This window comes from Melanostigma gelatinosum, assembly GCF_949748355.1.
Source record: "Melanostigma gelatinosum genome assembly, chromosome: 1".
NCBI lineage: Eukaryota > Metazoa > Chordata > Actinopteri > Perciformes > Zoarcidae > Melanostigma > Melanostigma gelatinosum.
Window position 1 is genome coordinate 4,641,450 of NC_136634.1, and position 20,681 is coordinate 4,662,130.

At 42.7% G+C, this 20,681-nt stretch overlaps 1 protein-coding gene across 12 annotated transcripts in view; it reads left to right on the forward strand.

The window, feature by feature from the left end:
• The window catches only part of LOC306781598 (unconventional myosin-IXAb-like), a 103,134-nt gene that overhangs the window by 35,321 nt on the left and 47,132 nt on the right, over positions 1 to 20,681 (forward strand). For 11 of the 12 annotated variants that reach the window (XM_079274514.1, XM_079274524.1, XM_079274519.1 and 8 more), the window contains exons 3-8: positions 6,531 to 6,625; positions 6,922 to 6,984; positions 10,690 to 10,789; positions 13,303 to 13,356; positions 18,850 to 18,947; positions 19,244 to 19,370. In XM_079274514.1, coding sequence (XP_079130640.1) covers positions 6,531 to 6,625; positions 6,922 to 6,984; positions 10,690 to 10,789; positions 13,303 to 13,356; positions 18,850 to 18,947; positions 19,244 to 19,370 — 537 coding nt within the window. Of the gene's footprint in view, positions 1 to 6,530; positions 6,626 to 6,921; positions 6,985 to 10,689; positions 10,790 to 13,302; positions 13,357 to 18,846; positions 18,948 to 19,243; positions 19,371 to 20,681 lie in introns of all 12 variants that reach the window. The other variant, XM_079274523.1, reaches the window with a different exon arrangement.

A 20,681-nucleotide genomic window follows, 5' to 3' on the forward strand; every position in this document is an offset into this window, starting at 1 on the left:
TCTCAGTTATAGCTGGAGTTATTTATTTGTATTTTTGGACAGTTTGAAATATGGTTTGGACATGGAACTGGCCAAACTGGAAACTGGACTTGTTAGCCAAAGTAGCTATAAATCCACTGTGTTTGAGTCATGAATTTAAAAGCTGTATTCAGTCAGTCGCGTAGCAGAGTGATTTGGTGTTTTGGTGCTTGGAGAGTGATGTGAGGTTCTTCTGGAAATGAGTTTTGAGCCCATAACCTAAGATGGAGAATGATTGAAGTGAAGTCTTTCCCTCTCATCATCGTTGACCTTTCAGACAGTCCCGACGTGATTGATGAGGTTCTCTGTACCTCTCCGTCTCCGTCTCATGGCAAACTCTGAAGCTGTTTCCTTTATTATGTATCCTGTCTTCGTTAAAGCGCTTCGTCATTCCTTCAATGACTTTTTCCTTCATACCATATAATACCAAAATGCTCCTTAAATAAATTGCCTACTGTAGGTTTTAACTGGGGACATGGAGAGCAACTTAGCCAATGCACAGGGAAATGGGAAGCAGTGGAGTCATGGACGTCATGACTCCACTACTTCCCATTTCATGTGGCGAGGCGTTGCATTAGCCAATCACGTTCATGCAAGCACACATTCCTGGTGGATGACTTTGCAACGTCTCATTTTGAACACATAAATCTGTGTGTACGTTTGGGTACTCTGTGCAGTGTCTGTGAATATCTGTCGTGCCCGTCTGAGCTACTCTTCAGGCGTGTTCCATGTGGCATTTGAAAGACGTTGCACGATCCCTCGTTGTGTATTTTATAAACTGTAGTGGAGACTGCACTGCTCGCGAGGAAATGAAAAGCAACAATGAGCTCGCTAAGGCCTGTGGAACTGAGTTAATGAAGTGAAATTAAGAGGGTAGTGGAGGAGGAAGATGAGAGAGAGAGAGAGGAAACGCCTGAGGTTGTAACCAGTGTTCCCTTCCCCTGCAAAACAGTAAACAAAGCGTGCAATGTACACACAAACGCACGGACAAAAATCCAGATTGCATTGCACAAATTGATGATGTCAGGCGTGGTGGATATGTTTTTGACTTATTTAACGCTTTTGCAAATCGTACGTGGCTAAATATTTGTTATAAAGCGACAACTTTAGGAAATCAGTTTTGACAACAAACGCAAATTCAGACAACAATCAGAAGATACCGATGTGTAATCTAGCTTTCAGGCAGAACACAAATCCTGCTCTTTACAGCCGTTATGGTCTCATACACACATATAAACTCTAATTGAGGCCTTTGTCTCTCTCTCACACACACACACAAACACACGCACGCACGCACGCACGCGCACACACACATGCTTTCGTCTCACACATGCACGCACATACTCACACTCTACATCACAACATCCAAACCCCTGAACGGCACAGACAAACACACACTACACATATGCACTCCTCCCACTCAAATCCCTAAATGAATCATCTCTCACTGTTGCACACACACACACACACACACACACACACACTTGCACACTGCAGCATGTAGCATGTAGGAGTCCAGCTCTCGAGGGATTGACACTTCAGCACAGTCAGTCGTGGGATTTTCCCACACCAGCTCGCAAGCGGAGTTACACTCCCGCCAAACGCTGCCAAGCTGCGGTGCGTTAGAGCGCCGCATCGAAGAGTTTGTATCCAGGCAGACGACATAAAGCTTATGAGGTATGACTGGACTGGCACACACTGAGAGAGAGAGAGAGAGAGACTGTTTGTCGGTGAAATAATCCTACAACTCCTCAACACCAAAGACAAGCTCCTGTGTCTTGATGCCACCTGCTTATCCTTGTGACATTTCAACTTGCCAAAACTTCAGAAAATCTCTTTCTACCTTTTTCTATCTCTATCTTCTCTCCTTCATTCCTTCCAATCTGACATTTCTCCCCCTCCCTCCCCCTCCTCGTGGACAGTGGAAGAGGGCCTGTTGACAGTCCCGTGCAGTGGAAGGAGGCTTTTATTGGGCCTCTGTGTTCAGCCCTTCCCGAGGCCAATGGGATCCAGATGTGGCCCAGCGCTCTACAGTGACAGCAGCCATTTATGGAGCGAGAGAGAATGTGTGTGTGTTGTCGTTCTTCTCAACACGTGTGCAGATGTGTTTGGCTGCGTGGGACTCTAGTGCCCTTGAGCAAGACCCTCAAAGAGGCGATCCAGTGAGAGGCGTCGGGATCAAGACGGCGTTTGAAAGGTGGTCGTTGCGTTGCCTCTTCTTGTGTGCGTGGATCTTTGTGAGGAATAATTTGAGTTTCAGACCTCGAGGCTGAGGACATTTTTTGGGAAAGTGAGGACATTTTTGACATTCCTCATATGTTCAAAGAGCTGTTTGGGGTTTAGGACTTGGTTTCAGGGTTACGGTTAGAATTACTTTCAGTGGCTTGTGGTCTAAGACGCATACCGCATAGATAGCCACATATTTGATTGGGGACCTTTCTTGCCAGCCGAGTCGCCTGAAAAGAAATGTTTGCATTCTACGTTTCTGCAAACCCCGAATACATTGAATGTCGATATTGTTGCACACCGTCCCCCTATCACCCCCCCCCCCCCCCCCATGTTCTGCCTTTGCTGTAGAATAACGGAATAATATTTTGGAATAATTTAAATTTCAGTTTTAATACTTATTTTTACTTCTTTAAAAATGATTTTAAGTGGTACGGTACGAGACACGTGTGACTTTCATCGCTTGTATCTTTTCCACGTGTGTGTGTGTGTGTGTGTGTGTGTGTGTGTGTGTGTGTGTGTGTGTGTGTGTGTGTGTGTGTGTGTGTGTGTGTGTGTGTGTGTGTGTGTGTGTGTGTGTGTGTGTGTGTGTGTGTGTGTGTGTGATGTTTTCTTAGTAAAGACGCTGCAGAGGTGTTGCCTTGCATGTGCAGTATGTAGTGGATCCACGGCTCGTTTTAAACCTTCTTGTGGTCAAACTGGGCAATAAATACCGATTTGGTGCCTTGCTCAGAGACACTTGGGCAGTGATGGCAGAATGAAACCACCTTTCTTCCTGCAGAGGATCGAGCATTACAGCCGGTCAGTCACTGTGTGAGTCAACCTCCCAGCTGCTGATGACAGACACCAGTCAGTCACGTTAATGAGGGCGCTGTGGGCGTCCACCCGATGGCACTTTACCAACTCGGTCTCAACAGATTGAGGAGGCAGAGCACTAGAGCTGAATGCAAACACACACACACACACACACACACTCTCACACACATTGTTGTCGTGTCTCATCTCATGAGTGTCGCCGTGATATGAAGCTCTTCACAAGCACCTGCTCTCCTGCGTGACTGTGTGTATTCATGCCTGACCGCACACCGAGAGGAAAAGATGCCACCGCGAAACACAGAAACACACACACACACACACACACACACACAGAGACAGACACACGCTCTGTTTTCCCAGCATGCCACGTGAAGCCGAGCTGCACCTGCTGTAGCGGAGGAATGCCGTGTGATGTCATCTCGCCGAGAGCGCCTGTGAATGTGGAAGTAGTAAAGCCTTAACAAAACAACAACTTTGGGTCTAAAAGCGGACGGACGGACGGACGGACGGGCGGACGGACGGGGGAATCCGTTCACACAGCATGAGATAATTTTGAAAGATTGTTTTCGAGGTATTTCTGCTGCTCCACATGCTGACACAGGGAAGGAACAAGGGATGGAGAAGAGACGGCGGTGATGAGATGAAGTGGCTTCGTCACATCTCTGGCCCTGGAAGTCTTTTTCAGTTCACCTGAACTCGGTTCTCCCCCAGAGCAGAGTGACTCGTGTGTCCTGTGACTCCTGTGATGTATGGTGTGATTAAGCATAAACAATGCAAACAACGAACTGAAGCTAAAGCAAATGCATTAAAGGGGACTTATCGTGAAAACAATGTTATGTCCCCTTTCAGTCACTAGAGCCTGGATTAGATGAGATTCAACTCTGTTTTTGTTTTACACGGTAAAAACCAAAAGGGCAAACTGTTATATGAGATATAAAGAAAGTACAGAATAGACCAAAGATGTTTGGTGTTCGTACATAAATGTAGGTATTGTTTCAACGATGGTGTCAAAAAAGAAGAAGCCCGACGACTAGGTAATAATATGTTGTCAGTTGATAGCGTAGATGAACTGAGTTTAGGCCGTCCTACCTTCCACATCCCGCTGTGACTGTCTGTGTTTTCACCACACTGTCATGTGCTGGTAGAAACACTGAAGAGCAGACGTCTGCTGTGATAATGGCCCAGTGGGCTGGAAGTAAACCAGCTCAGGAGTAAACCAGCGCTGAGCAGTCCAGCTATTGAACACGTCTTTAAAAGAGGAAGCCTTTGATTGGACAACGGGGCAGAAACACGCTTGCAGTAAATCCCCTGAATGTTTTTTTTTTTTTTTTTGGAGAAGTCTTGAATAATTTCTTTCCCTAATTTGCAAAATGTTTCCCCTCTCTGTTTCTGGTACTCATTTCCTGAAAATATATGAATGAATACCACACGACCTACTGGAGTCAAAGATAATATAATGTTGGTGGCCATGTTTACACAGCTGGTTTGATGAGTAAGGGACCGCCTGTAGATGTGGACCGTAGTCTCATCCAGGTGCCCCACATGATGTCAAGCCCCTCTCGACCTGGATCCTCACGAAGCATCCAAGGAGCCGGCGCCATCGCCTGGTCGTAGGGGCGCTGCAGCATCAATCATTTCAACCGCTCAGCGCTCCACAGAAGGAACCAGCTAATGGAAGCTACAGCCCAGTAGTGGGTTTGGCACTTCGCCACTTGCTTTTCCCAATCTCGGTCACCAAATGGTTTTTAAGAGCGTTTAGGGAAACACTTTACATTAGCATAATGTCAGTATGAAGCCAGTGCTGGACTTAAATATAGAGATGCACACACTCAGTCAGAGCAGGACGAAGCCTCGGGGGTCAGCACATTTGCTTCAACATCAATTGTAACATATTGTCGTTGGCAGTTTCCATGAGAGCCGGTGCTCATTTCACTCAATCATTTCAGGAAGCGGAATTTCCTCTAAAACTCAAAACTGGAAACATTTTTGCCACAAAAGGGCCGTTATATCCAGTAAACGACTGAGAATGAAAGCTCTGTCATTATCACGTAAATTGCAGTTTCGATTTACATTTTGGACTGAAGCACATCTAGCTGCCAGTCCACTCTTCTTCTGTGGTTGATTGCGTATCAACCCATGGATGTTTATTTGTAAAGCCTCATGGGGGTCTGGTGGAGAGGGAAAAGAAAAATGGATTTGAAGGAGACGATAAGTATTACATGTAAGGTGCTGTAGGGAGCGAGAAACGCCTCAAAAAGATGAGCCGGAATGCAGTTGTATTGGTTATTTTTTTCTTCTTTGCCCTGATTGGTCTGTTAAATGTGTGTCAGGTCGGCAGCGTTGGGAGTTTTTGAACAAATCCTCACTTTTTTACTTTCATTAAACCGTGTTATTCCAGAGCTGTAGTTTTCACCCAGCAGCCACAATCAATTATCTGACGCCCCCTTCTTGTCTTCTGTTTTGTTTCATCTTCTCCTCTTTGCTGCTGCCCTCGTTCATTCCTTTCATCATCTCCTCTGTCCTAGATGATCTTCCCTTCTTCCCCCCTCCCACTTGTTTTCTTCTCAAACTCTACAGTTTTCCTTTTTTTGTCTCCATTTCTTCTGTATCTCCTCTCCTATTCTCCTAGTTTCCATCCCTGTTTCCTTGCCTTGCTTAATCTGTTTTCCTTGTTTGGTCTCCTCTACCCTGCTTTTCTCTCTTTTTCTTGTTTTGTTTCCTTGTTCCATTTCTTTACCTTGACTCCTCGTCTCTCCTCTCCACATTTCCTCTCCCCTCTTCTCTCCTCTCCTCATCATTTCTCTTCTTGACTCCTCTCCTCTCCTCTCCTTGTTTCCTTTTTTCATTCCTCTCCTCTTCTCTTTTCTCCTCTGCCTTTTTCCTCTCGTGTCTTTGTTTTTCTCATCTTCTCTTCACGTCTCTCCTCTCCTTGTTTTCGCTCCTCATCTCATCTCCTGTCCTCTAGCTAAGGACACGAGGGCCCACGAGACACCTTATGAGAACCTGCATGAGTCCTCCATGGGGCCTCTAACGATGGACTGACTCCGTGTGTGTGTGTGTGTGCGTGTGTGTGTGTGTGTCTGTTTGTCTGTTTTCAGCTCTGCAGTGTGTTTGCCTTTATAGGAATTTGGCAGTTTAGTGGTTGTGTGTGTGTGTGTGTGTGTGTGCGTGCGTGCGTGTGCGAGCGAGTGCCTCTTGCGGGCCTCTTCCTGAGCCTCATGACCTCTGTTACAGTTCTGTGATTGGTAGCTTTTCCCTCGACTCCGAACACATTTTTTCACTTTGGATCGGAGTTCAGTTCCCATCATAAAGTTTGCGTAAAGACCTGAAAACCTCGTCTTGTTGCTCCAACTTGTTGATGAGCAGTTAATCCTTCTGCGTCTTTCTGTGTCACTGCTGTACACACACCTGTACCCGTCGGTGACGGTGTCACCTGTCTGCATGCTGACATGTTTCCATTTTCTCCTCAGGCCTTTGGGAACGCGAAGACGGCCCACAACAACAACTCCAGCCGCTTCGGCAAGTTCATCCAGGTCAACTACCAGGAGAGTGGCACTGTCAGAGGGTGAGACACACACACACACGCACACGCACACACACACACACACACACATAGAAGTCGTACCAATGCTAATTGGTTGAGTGGCAACATTTAATCACTTACTAATGGTGACTGAAGAATTACTTAATATTTGGAGTTCATCAGTGAAACACAGGGTTGATAATCTTGAGAAACCTACAAGCCAGATTTTAAAAACCAACGAACCGAAAAACCCAGCTCAGTGTTGCCAACTCTTTTCCCCTGAACTCTTTCATGTGTGTTGTTTACTTCATATCAGCTGTTTTATGGTTTATCTTTAGAGCCTATGTGGAGAAGTACCTGCTGGAGAAATCGCGTCTGGTGTACCAGGAGCACAATGAGAGGTGAGTGAGGCACTTTGACCCTGGTGGTTATTCAGCTGCGTACTGATTTAAATTTCTACCCGCTTTTTCAATTGTGATGATTTTAAGATCCTGTTTACAACATCTTGTTGCAGCAGAAAGCCAAACATCTTTTTCAATCAATCTGCTCCTTTAAAATCTCTAAAAGATTAGAAGAATGAACCTCAAGGAACCCGGGCACATGAATCAGAAAGGAGAAAGAATAGAGCCATAATCCTACTTGTTTGAGAGATAATATGTCAAATCCATATCTCTGCACTGATTTGTCTTTGTCTAAGAAACCCAACACTAAAATAGCCGTCATTTCCTCTGCAAGCTGAGAATATATATATCGGGTGTCCATCTGTCAAAGGCCTCTGCCCTTTGCAGTATTAATTCAGAAAGCAAACTCTCAGGTTCCCTCAGAGTGTGGTCATTTACACACACAGGACATGATTGTTTAATAACACAAATTACGCATCAGAACTACTTTTGAGAAAATAGATTCTGAGATATTTCATAGAAATCGGTTTCACCGTCTGTGGTTGTCACACACACACACACATACAAACATGAACATATGCACAGGAATGTCCACCTGTACCTACTATCTCTTCCAGGCAACGGTTTAAAAACAACAACACATCACAGGTCCCACCAGCGTACCAGCTTTTGAGTGAAGGAGAAAAAACAATGTAAAACCCTCCACCGGTCATCTAATCCCTCTCACCCTGATCGGCCTCTGGGTTTCCATTTCATCCTGATGACAGGCCCTGGCGGCCATATTAATAGGGTAGGAACTGAAGACGGGACCCCCCAAGACGCTCAGACCTGAAGCAGGGAGGTGGGGGGAGCAGGCGGGCTGATGGTGAACCGCAAACTAACTTAAATCTCAACTGCAGTATCGTGACAGGTTGCCTCTGTACGACCTCAGAGTGAGGAAATAAGAGTAGCTGAGCTCTCCGGCGACGCCGTCGTGCTTTACGACTCCGCTGTGACTTTACTCAGCAACCGTGGCTCTGTCTGAAAGTATTACAGTTTTTCTCGATTGCTAAGACACATTTCTTGAAACGGTCACCCGTTCTCTCAAAACTGTAAACACAAAACCTCATCTTCAAGCACGATTTACAAAACCTCTGAATCCTCTTGCAAAATGAAACTTTCGCCTCAAAACAGTTTTACCTGTGCTCAAAATCAAACACTGCTCTCAAATCACAAACAAAGTGATCAAAATAATATACACTATCAAGCATCAGGAAACAATACACCAATAAATAGAAAACACATTGTTCAAAACATATAGTTCTCAGGGAGAAGTCGATTTTTAATCTGAAAACAAATTTCATATGAACGAAAACATGTTCTGTTACAGTCGCTCAAAATTGATCAGAAATGACTCCTGTGCTTTGCTTTTTGCAATTTCTTTTGTTCTTCCTCCTCCTTGGACCCCTATTTGTACAGTACTGTACCCTGCATCTCACAAACGTGTCCTTTGTCTCTGTGATACTGTAATTCTTGTTCTTTGTTGATATGAACCTGCAACCAGTCAAAATCTATTGAGCAGTCAGTACTGTTACTGTAACAAATAGAAAGCACCATGTTCAAGGCCATACAATCTGTTTATTGTACATTATACAGCCTACAATGCACTGTAGGCCTACTACAGTATACAATACTACAGTGAAAGGGACAAAAATCAAAGGAGTCAACATGTCATCAATGTGCTTCTTCTTGTCTTTGGGCTGAGTCAGGCCAGAGCACTTCGTCGACATCACCTTCAACCACCTGTTTGCTCTCTAAACTGGCTTATATTGGTTGGGTCACATCATTTGATACAAGTGAAATCTATTTTGAGTGATTGTGTTTCATCAATGACATGTGTTCTCTATTTGTATTTGATTGTTGCCACTTGTGTTCACCAGTATGGATGACATGTGCATTCGAGTGCAGAATGTGTTTTGAGACTGAGAACGTGTTTAGAGTTTTGCTGAAAAGTCTAAGTGAGATCTGCAAATTGTGTTTTACCATGTGACACAGTTTAAGGTATTGACAACAGACTGCACAATCAGCTAAATGAGTTCAGGCAACTGAGGACTTTGTTCAGCCAATGGGCTTTAGTGTTTCAGCAATTGAGAAAACCTGTAGTAGCATGGTTTTAGGTTTGAGGTTTTAGGTTTAAGTTTGCTAATATGTTGTTTTTATAGCTTCTCTCACTGAGGTTCATTAGTGCTGACAGTCGTAGATATAGTCGTGCTCTACCATTAACTCTTACATCCCCAAGACAATTACATCCACGATTCACTTTAACGCTTAATAATAAACTTATCTTAACGTAATCTTATATTGTTTGTTTAAATCATCATATTTTTATTCATGTCTTATACTGTAGCACTGTGTTTATTGTCATGCACCAATCACCAAATGCTTTGTATTATGCAAAACATACTTAATACATAAAACCGTTTCAGATTGTGAGTCACCGAACATCTAGACGGCTCACTTGGAAGAAGAAAAAAAAAATACAAATTAAAACCAAAACATATCAAAGAAATAATTTGTGAAATTAGTTTATTCCGCCAAGAAGCACTCTCACAGATCTGTACGATAAATGTGACCACCACCAGGTTAGCGTAGCTTAGCACAAAGACTAGGAGCAGAGGGAAAGAGCTAGCATGGCTCTGTTGATGGCTACTGCCTGTCAATGAGCCTCTGGGCAGGTCAGCAAAACACTGTTTTTGGGGTCAAGGGTGCTGGTTTTGTAATGACTGTGCTCAGGGAAATGTAATCATCAAGAAACCTGATCTTCACGCGTCAGTGTTTAGTGCTGTGACTGTAGCAAGCCAGACAGCTAGGCCACTATTGTGGAAGCGCATTAAATATGTATCGCTAGTAAATGTTCATTAAGGTTGATTTTAATATTTATGTGAATGTCTGTAGTAGATGGCGGGAACATTCTCAGGAGGATTACGTAGATGAAGTTCTATTTGTTAGAGAGAATCATTGATAGAAACATTACCGTGAAGTTAACTTCAGGTCACATTTCGCAGCTCAAAGTGGCTGTTTTGACAGCAGGAGCAGTGACAGTTATGGAAATAGTAAAACTACTCACAGAGGTATTGTTTAGACGCTCATTAACTCTCACTACGTCTCAGTTTCATTTGAAACATCCTTCTACCCGACCACCAGTCACAGATCGGGGTTCTTTAATATCCTTTCTGGGCTTTTTAACTTTCCATCAGGCATTCAGTGTCCCTGTGCAGAGCAGGGAAGCTCGTTTCCAGCTGTAATAAAATTACATCTGGGTGGGTTGGCCGAGGCCACAGCCTTTGTCACAGAGGCACCAGTCCTAACCTCCAGCCCACACACACACACACACACACACACACACACACTGACGCTTTGTTTGACTTGAAACGCGAGCCCGTCGGGTGGAGAGGTGTGACCTATTTATTACATGCTGCAGGTTTGAGTTGTGACATACTGCAGGGTGCAGATGGAGAGTTTTTCCACTGTACTCTACTCCAAAAAACCTCTGAATGGAGTCTCCTCCCCGAGGCGTCGTTTAAGGCAGAGCGATGAGATGTGAAAGCTGCTGTCCTCAGTTCACCTCAGAGGGAATTTAAAATGATTCGAGAAATCAATACGGGAAACGTGTTGTTGTGTTAAAGAATCATCCCCTCTAACTTGTGTGTGTGTGTGTGTCTGTAGGAACTACCATGTTTTCTACTACCTGTTGACCGGAGCCAGCGAAGAGGAGAGGAAGTCCTTCCACCTGCTGAAACCTGAGGAATACCACTACCTCAACCAGGTCGGCACACACACAAAAGCAGACAACACAGAATTCAGTACAAAAAAAATAACTCCACGTTGATATATATTCACGCAAATCCTGTTATGTTGCCCATCAGGTGATTAAAATCCTGTTTCTGCCACAACCAAAGAAGGAAAAAGGATTTGTATTATTGTGATTCTAAGAGTTTGATTTGATGGCTTTTCGTAATGTTTTCAGACATTTATAGCAACAATCTGAGCATTCCGGTTGCAAAAACAAGCATTTTAGTAAATGTAACGTGACACTGAGGTGCACAAATGTCCTCGGGGCTCGTTTTACGGCAGGCGGTTAAAGCGTACTCCCTTAATACTGGACCCATTTTACAATGCGTTGTCCCAGTTCGTCTCTCAGACACAGAAACACGGGGAAATAGGGTCCAGAAATTTCAATCTTATCTTTAAATTCCAAATGTATTCCGATTAAAGCATGAAATGTATTTTTTCATTGTGAAGAAAGGCAGAATACCACTCGTAGATTTAGTGAGCAGCTAAGAGAAAAATGTAAATCTGAGGAAAATTGGTGAATGCCACAAATTCTCTTAAATTGCCCGTACGTGCACACTCACAAATCTGTTTGTGCAAGTTGTTCTTGCATGAGGCCCATGTGATGGAAATGAGTATTTTCTCCCTTAACAAATGAACAAAAATTAAGCTTGAGAGCTTGATGGACACCCTGAAGATGATGTTTGAAGATGTCGGCCTCCCCCCCCCCCCCTCCTTTTCTCTCTGTTGGATCTTATTCCCTCATTTAGCACAACTGGATCACTGCTCAACGCTTTGAAGTGTTGATTGCAGCAGCTAAAGAAACCTCCACCCTGCATCTGTGACTGTGTCTCAGATGTGTGTGTGTGTGTGTGGCGAGGGGGGGGGGGTTGTTTACATGCTTGTGTACATGCCAAAAATCCCCCATATGTGTCCATCTTCTGCATACATCTGTGTGTTGGCAGCAGATATGTGAGGCTTCATATTCCCTCTTCCTGTGGCAGCACACTAAGGAGGTAAACCCACCCCCCCCCCTTTGTTCATCTCTTTTCCCCGAAAAAGTAACAGTCTTTTTTTTCCTCCCTTAATCCCCACGACAACAACCCCCCCCCCCCCCCCCCCCCCCATCTCATCCTCATCTTCTGTTGCCGACTGCCTGTTACTATGCAGCCCTGTTTCCATGGCAACTGCAATACTCAGGAGTTAATCTGGCGCTGACTTGATCTCGTGCAGAGGACGCCGGCAGTCGCGCGTGTGTGTGTGTGCGAGCGTGTGCACGACACACAGCAAGCCTTCTGTCTTTCAAGGACACACACACACACACACACACTCTCCTGACACACGTGGTGTCACAGAGGAACAAATTGATTATCCATATTTCCATATTTATCTCTCAGAGTTTGTTCTCTGTGTGTTCGTGTAACTAAGTATGTTTTCTCGAGTCGGCTACTGTAATCCTGAAGTAATGAAATGTTACATGACAACGTGACAAAGGGTCGCTCATTGTGACGATCCGAAAGAGAATTACCTCGTGAATCTGCAGCGCTCATAATGTGTCTTTACGTCATATTTGGCTGCGACTGGCAGCTGTTTTCAGGGTAAAATCTCTAAATACGCGCCACCTACTCCCTAGCAGACAAAGTTAGTGTCTCGCTGGTGATAATAGTGGAGCATTTAGCTTCTAAAAAGTCATTTCCCTGTTGTTGGAGTCGGTAGAGACCAAAAACAGAGCAAAGAGTGAATATTGGACTTGCATTATCTGTATCTTCCGGATGTGTAAACAAGCATCAGGATGTTAAGATCACATTTAATGTGAAGCAGCGACAGTACGAAAGGGTGAGGTCGTTATCATTTCCTGTGAATCCCTCGCTTACTAAAGCAGACAATCCAGCGCAGCAATGGCGGACTCCGCCACAATATAAAGTACTTCATGAAGAAGTTTTTTACAGGATGTACATACATTTTGTGGTACATGTACTTGAATGCTTACATTTTAATTTAGTTTTACTTTAGAGGGAAATGTTGTACCTTTTACTCTACTATATTTATTTGACAGTTAATATGACACATTGTTACAAATCAAACAACCGAGTACATTATACAAGTGTAAATTATCTCCAGCGTGACCAGCTAAAACCCTAAAATGTACTTACACAATGTAATAAATATACAATTTAATAATCGTTAGGTAATACTTCTGTACTTTAAGTACAGTAAGATTTCGTGGATAATTTGCAGTACTTGTAATGGAGTATTTCTTACAGTTTATTGCTACTTTTACTTCAGCAAAAAGGCTCAATACTTTGTGTACGTAGTGTAAAAAAAGTCAAAAGATAACCTCCACCATCATGGAATAAGTGACTGCCGCTCTGGAGATGTGTGTATGTGTGTGAGGATTGGCCATTTCTTTCCTCACATATTTAACAGCATGTCTCATCTTTCTCAAGTCGTGTGCGTATTCATGGTGTGTAATTCCTGCCTTCTTAACCCACTCTGCCTTGATTCCAGATGACAAAGAAATCGCACAAACGCCACTGGGACAATTACTATGAGAGCGATCTGGTCAGTATCATGTGGATGACGAGTTGTTTGTGTACGTCTGTGCTCACTGGGTGTGTCGTGGCTCTCCGGTGTTTTTGGTGCCAGTCTCGGCTCTTGTTCTCTCTCTCGCCCGCCTGCTTTTCTCTGAAATGGACTAAAGATGGAGGCGACCTGAACTGACCTCAGCTGGTCCAGCTCAATAATGAAAAATGTTTAAAGGGATACCTTCAATGTAATGACTTTAGTTCTTTTGTCTCAAGATATTTGTGTACGTTTAAAGTATCTCAGTTAAAGTGTGATTTGACTGAAAAAATTATGTAATTTACTGTAAGTTTTGTGTCAACAACGAGACATCTCCCTGAAATTAAACATGACTTCATAGATGAACGCTGATTGACCAAGTAACAGTCAAACATTAAGGAATCCCTTGAATCTAATTTTTGGCTTTGGACGCTTTGCTGTCTGGCGATTGGTTGATGACGTCAAACCTGGAAACCGACATCTTTAAAGGGAAGGTTCAGGATGTTACCTTCTCTTCTACATTTAAATTTATTTCCTCCCACGTTTTAAAAAGTGAAATTATAATGGCAACGTTCAACAGCATGCTGTTAAATTCAAGTGCAGAAAGGGAACATGAAATATAAAGAGCCTTATATATATAAATTGGTTTCTTTAGGTGTTCACAGGCCTAATGAGTGGTCATACAAACATGGATAGTTGCAAATAAATCAATTAAACCTTTTCTTATTATAAGCATTCAACTTTTTTTTTAGATGATCACTATTAAATGTTTTTATCCAGTACAGATATTTGAGAATAATACCATGCTATTATGCTCTGTATCTGCTGGATGTTTACATCAGCATCAGGTTGATGACAAACTCAAGATCATATTTAATGTAAAGCAGCGACAGTAGGAAAGGTTGAGGTAGTAAACAGTGAGGCTGACATCAATGAGAAGAATCTGGCCTGGCTTACATGAATCATTTCCTGCAGGACTCCACCACAATAAAAAAGTACTTCATAGAGAAGTATTTACAGGATGTACACACATTTTGATGTGCTTGTACTTGTGCTTTGATTGTGAGCGAGCAGCAGTAAGAAGCAGTTACTAAATGCAGCCATTGTAAGGCTGTGTGAGAGTAACGCTTTGATCATTGAGATATAATTACTGGATTACACTCACGCATCAATATGCAATTACAATCCTGCACAGGGATGGCGGACCCCACCACCAATAATGGAAAATGACGATATAAAGGCGTGATTAAAGCTTTGATTATTGCTTGAAAAAGTCTGACCACAGAGAGTATCAAAAACAGAGTTTTTGATTACCCCAGTTACCACAAAAACATGTACTCCAGAAGTTCATTACAGCCGAACAATAACTTTAAATATCAAGAGAAGATAATGGAAATGTCGAGCAAACATTATTTCTTTCCTTACGCTGTTTTTTTTTCTATGAGAAGGTTTCAATTGTGATCAATTGGCTTCACATCCTGAAACTTCCCTCTAAGTGTGTGCGTGTGTGTGTGTGTGTGTGTGTGTGTGTGTGTGTGTTTGCCGGTCTCTGAGTCTGCCACTGTCTTGCCAGTCGCCACCTGACGTGAGTAATGTTTGGTCAGTGGGATTTGTTTCTGTGTGGTTAAGGGATTCAGTATCTCCTAATAGGAGATTGTGTTACTTTGCCGGCGAGCAAACACTTGACATGAGAGTCGATTAGCATGAATACGACTCGTCTGATCCCTCTTGACTTTGGCTCTTTGTCTCCCACTTCTTTCAAATTAATTGTACCTTTATCCAGGAAGGGGTTTTATGAGGACACTCACTTGCCTTTTTCAGAACTTATTTGTAGGTTCTGCTCCACATTTAACCAGTTAAATCTTTCTTTCGAATATCAAATACTCCCCTCCTCTGTGCTTAAAAAGGGACTCCGATATGCTGTCGTCCTTTTGGATTCCCAGTAGTTGAGATGGATTCCAGCGTCAAAGCAAAAAATGTGTAGAAGTATTTCCTGTCTCTCCTTTTTCAAATCACTCCTGCAGAGAAAGTCTCCAGCAATGGAAGTAGCATATTTATAGGCAAAGTAAACATTGTTTGAAACATACTGAGCATGTGAAGTGGATTTTGCTGCCTGAGTGATTTGAGAAGTTTAAACTATTTATAATAACTTTTGATTAATGTTTTTCCGCGTTGCCGTTTAAAACCATCGTAACTTCTGTGAATCAGCTACAACACTAGAAATGTTTCACAGAAAGCCTCGAGGGGAGGAAGACAGACTTTCAGTGATTATTCTTTTATTTATTTATATATATATATATATATATATATATATATATATATATATATATATATATATATATATATATATATATTAATATAATATTATATATTATTACTGCTATATTACTTGTTTGCTTTCTTTCCACGAGTGAGATGAGAAGATTGATGTCAATGCGTTCCGATAAGGAGATAGTCAGGATGTGTTATGCCTAGCTTAGCATAAAGACAGCTAGCCTATCTACACCTATTACAAGTGAAGCTGCCTTAGTCACACACTGTATTTAGTTTGTCGACCAATACATCAACAAAAATGTAAGGAGACCATTTCTGGTTTTGGTTGGAGTTTCATGCTAACTTGTAACCCACATTGTGGCCAAATATGCTGCACAGTAGCAATGAGCGGAAATGATATAACTCAGAATAAAATCTGACATTTATGTTTTTACATATCTCTGTTCATGTAATGGTTAAACAAAACAACATACGTTGTGTAGATATGTCAGAATGAGAGTTGTTGTGCTCTAGGTGTGAGCTAGGCTAGCTGCTTCCACAGTCTTTATGCTAAGCTAGGCTAACCACGCCCTCATTCTTACATATACTTAACTTGCACTGTAATCCTTTTGTAATCCTTATCATGTGAAAGCCGCTGCGCTGTACAAATAAATGTGCCTCGCCTGAACAAAAGACATGAGATTTACATCGATCTTCTCGTCTCGCTCTCGCAAAGGAAGCAAAAAGAGCGTTCATCCCAAAATGATGAACTGTTCTTAACTTCAAGGGCTCTTTGTTTTCTTCTCTCTCTTTTCCTTTGGCTCCTCTCTGTCATATTTCTTTCCTTACACAACATCCCGCCTCACTGTTTGCTGACACAATGTCTCCCTCCAGGGTCAGTCAATGACCTCATCAGTCTGCGACCCCACCGTCCAAGGAGATGATGTCACCGTCTTGACAAACCGTCTCACACACACACACACACACACACACACACAGAGAGAGAGAAAGCTCAGCAGCTCTTGACAGCTCTCTGAGCATCTGACCGGCCCTTTGGGCCTATTTAACCCTTGACCTCCACCGTTGGTCAACGTGCGCGGTGGGGGGGGCACGCTGCAGTAAATAGAGACACCCGGTGCTTTAAACAGTGACAAGTGTACACACATTCCAGATGTCTGGAGACAAAAATAGAAAATGAACCAAAGTGAATATTTGACTAAAGATCCCAAAGACCAAACATTTTCCGGATGTTTGCGTTTGATGAGTGCAGTTGGGTGTTTGTTGCTGGGCCTCTGTGGCTGTGGGGGCTTTGCATTCTGTGCCTGTTTGGGTGTCTATGGCTTTTGGCCGTGTGGAATGTCTGGTGACGGGCTGGCACGTTGTTTTTGGCTTAACGTCGACCGGGTGCCTCGACAACATAAATCACGATTTAAGTCACGGTAAGTAGCAGGAAAGCCTCGACTGGATGCACATCAACTTTTAACTGGATCCATGAGCGAGCTGTTGAAAAGTGCTGCGTCAGCTGGGCTCCTGACTTGACTCAATTAAGTGGTGTAAGTCTGCACCGGGAGTGTTGCAACTGGCATAACATTACGATTTCAAGTTGTGAGTGAGAGAAGGTCCTTTGTTTAAAATAACGTTGTTTGCTAATCATCCCTTCACTGCACTTAAGAAGTACCAACAGCCAAGGTTTTTGGTTTTCGACCAAAGCATTCCCTGCCAACATTTGATCTCTTTATTTTCTCAACTTCCTCCAACATATCACATTGTGCTGCTCGGCGCTGAGGTCGAACATACCCGGCAATTTGAAAACGCTCTTTTGCCGGGTCTCGCCGTTGCTCGAGACGCCTCAAAGCCCCTTTTGTTTGCAATTGGAGACGCTCGCCGGAGAAAATCTCAGATCGTTGGCTCCGCAGTTACCGACGAGTTCTGAGCCAAAGTGAAAACAATGGAGAGGCGGAGGAGCGCTGAATGTTAAAGCGGAGAGGAGGCGACCCAGAGTGGGGATTATGGGTTCCTGTGTCTTCTCTCGCTGGCCGGTCGCTGTGGTATGCACTAATTATAGCCTGAGAGAGGCTCGCTGCCGGAGCAGAGACATGCTGACCGACCGGAGGCCCTGAGGACACACACACACACACACACACACACTGTAAACATACACGTCCTCACTCTCTCCATCCTTTACTGTCACTGTATGACGTCAGTGTCTCCCACTTACATAGAAATGCACTCATGAGTACATTTCTGTGAAGAGGTTGGCTCGCGTTTCCTCAACTGCAGAATAATTTCGTTCTTTTCTGACATCGCGACGTGTCCCGCTTTCATTCATCACTGTAAAGCGAATGTACCGTTTGATTGGTTTATCACTGTCGTCTGCTGAGCCAGAGGCAGACGACCGTGACCACATTTAATCTGCGGTAATCAGTTTAGTTTCTCCGCGGTGGTCTTATCCATTAAAGATGTGGCTGCCGGAGGACTCGATTCATGTGGTTTAGACTCTCATCATGAATCTTAATCTCTCTTTAGACTCAATTTGACAAAATTCAAAAGACCAACAACTTGACTTTGACTTTGGCCTTTTGACATCTGATGTCAAAATCAGAGAAGAGATGAGGAGGTGATTTTGAACTAAGCCATGTTGGTTTTTGAAAAAAAAAGCCTTTTTAGAATGAAATGAATCACTTTCCCCAATTATGTTATCAATAAAGTATTCACATGAAGAAAAGTCTTTGAGCCAATCTGAAAGCAGCCAGTCAAATATCACCAGAATACTAAGACACACCTCAATAATGATCTTTTTGTAAAGTGTATTTGAAAGTCGTACACACAGATGCTTTAAAAAACACTTATTATTTATTTTTCTTTTTGGTGAAGGGCACATGATGACTTGCTAAGTTCAGGACTTGGACTTGACTCTGGCTTTGTTGTTGTTTGACCTGGGACTTGATTCATTTCATGTTCAGGTGCAATAACTTCCTCTAATGTTAGCAGAGTTCCTCTTTATTTCAGACAAAGTGAAGCACATGAAATACTCATTACTTATACTCATTTAGTTTATATCGACACATCCATTGGTGAGCCAAGTCTTCGCCATCTGCAATGGAATAGTTATATAAATGACATAAGCAGTTTTTAGTTAAGTTTACGTGTATATTCATTAAAAATCCTTCGTGGTGCTGATGTCTCTCTCTGTCTTCCTCTCTTTTCCTGTGTTTGTGTGTTTCCACCTGACACCAGCAGGACTGCTTCACAGTGGAAGGAGAGGATCTGAAACATGACTTTGAGCGTCTGCAGCTGGCTATGGAGATGGTCGGCTTCTTACCCACCACGCGCAAACGGTAAGATGAGCGGCTTGGTCGCAATAATATGTACACGTGAATGATCACAGGACCTCAGCCATGTCGGGTAGAACCACTGTCAGGAGTAGACATCATCAGGTCCAGCAGAAACAGACTAATTGTTAAGTATTTAAAGATGAATATTTAATCTGATTTGTTTTTGCGTCGGTTGGCTGTGAATAAAGAGACCATTCAATGGCAGTACTGCATAAAACAAGCCCAGTAAGACGGTAGCTTAGTTGCCCAAAAGTAATGTAAATGTATTCACAATAAGTATCTTTGTTCTCCTTTGTCAGGATTTTCTCCCTGCTGTCAGCAATCCTCCACCTGGGAAACATCCGCTACAAGAAGAAGACCTACAGGGACGATTCCATCGACATCTGCAACCCAGAGGGCCTGCCAATCGTCTCAGAGCTGCTCGAGGTGAGCAGCATGATGCGGCCTTTTCATGCAATTCAAGTAAAGTAAAGTTCAAACACATCAACACATTGTGGGAGATATAATTCAGTTTTATTGATAATCCAGTTGTCATAAGAAAATCCAATGGGAAAACGCCACACACGACAAGTCTGAGTCGGAAAACAGTGCGTTTTGTCTCGCTGACTTTATGCTGAAGTGCAATACTCTAAATACTTTGAAGGGTAATAAAAATGGAGAATTGTAGCAGGCTTTACCACAGGGCTTGTTTGTTCTCCCTCAATACTTTCTTTGCTGTTCCGTCTCCCAAAGTTATTCCATTACATACCCGATGGAGATACTTAAAACTCCACACGGACTTTGTGAACTTTAAAAAACAAGCAGCAGCCATTTGATCAAATGAGTTTTCATTGTTTTTTTGTTTTTTGAAACACAGTGAGATATGAGGATTCCTATTTGCAGAGTTTACCTCCCATATGTGGGCTTCAGAGAAACAACAACCATTCAGAGAGCTGAGGACTCTCTGCCTTCAAACACAGCTTGTGGTGACAGCGTGCTGCAGACGTGCTTCAGGTCCCAAAGAGCCGTCCGACCAGCCAGTGTTTCCACCAAGTGCTGTTTGTGTTGAGGCTATTTTCGGACCACTTGTGCATGCCATGCGGCTGCGTATGGGTTGTTGTCTCAATATCACCTGCATTATAAATGACATTTTAATGATTAAAAAAAAAACATATTCGTCACTGAGACAAGCTTCAACAGTGTTTTTTTAAAGGACCATGCGGTTTATTCGTTGAAATGTGATGAGAACGAATGAGATAAGCGTCAAATAATAACTAAAATAGAAAATAAAAAATAATTAAATAAAAAAGAAGGTAAGAATAAAATCAAATCAAAAGGTAATAATAATAATAACAGCATTAAAAAAAGAATTCCTAAAAAAATTAGTAAAAACACATTTAGTTTTGTGTGTGTAGATGTATATATATATATATATATATATATATATATATATATATGTATATATATATATATATATATATATATATATATATATATATAATTAAAATAAAATAATTTTGAGGTGAAATGTTTTTGTGAACCGTCAGCTGAACCTCAGTCTCTCATGGATGCTTGTTGGACGGTCAGTGCTTGTCCAATCACGTCCTGCACAACACAAGGCATACATGCAAGCAGATTAGTTTGCTCAGTGGCGGCACTTTCTCTCTGCAATAAGTCTTCTCGTTTCACCAACAGTATTATGGTCAAACTGGAGAAGTAAAACGTTCTGATAGACTTCAGTGTCTGTGCGTTGGAAGC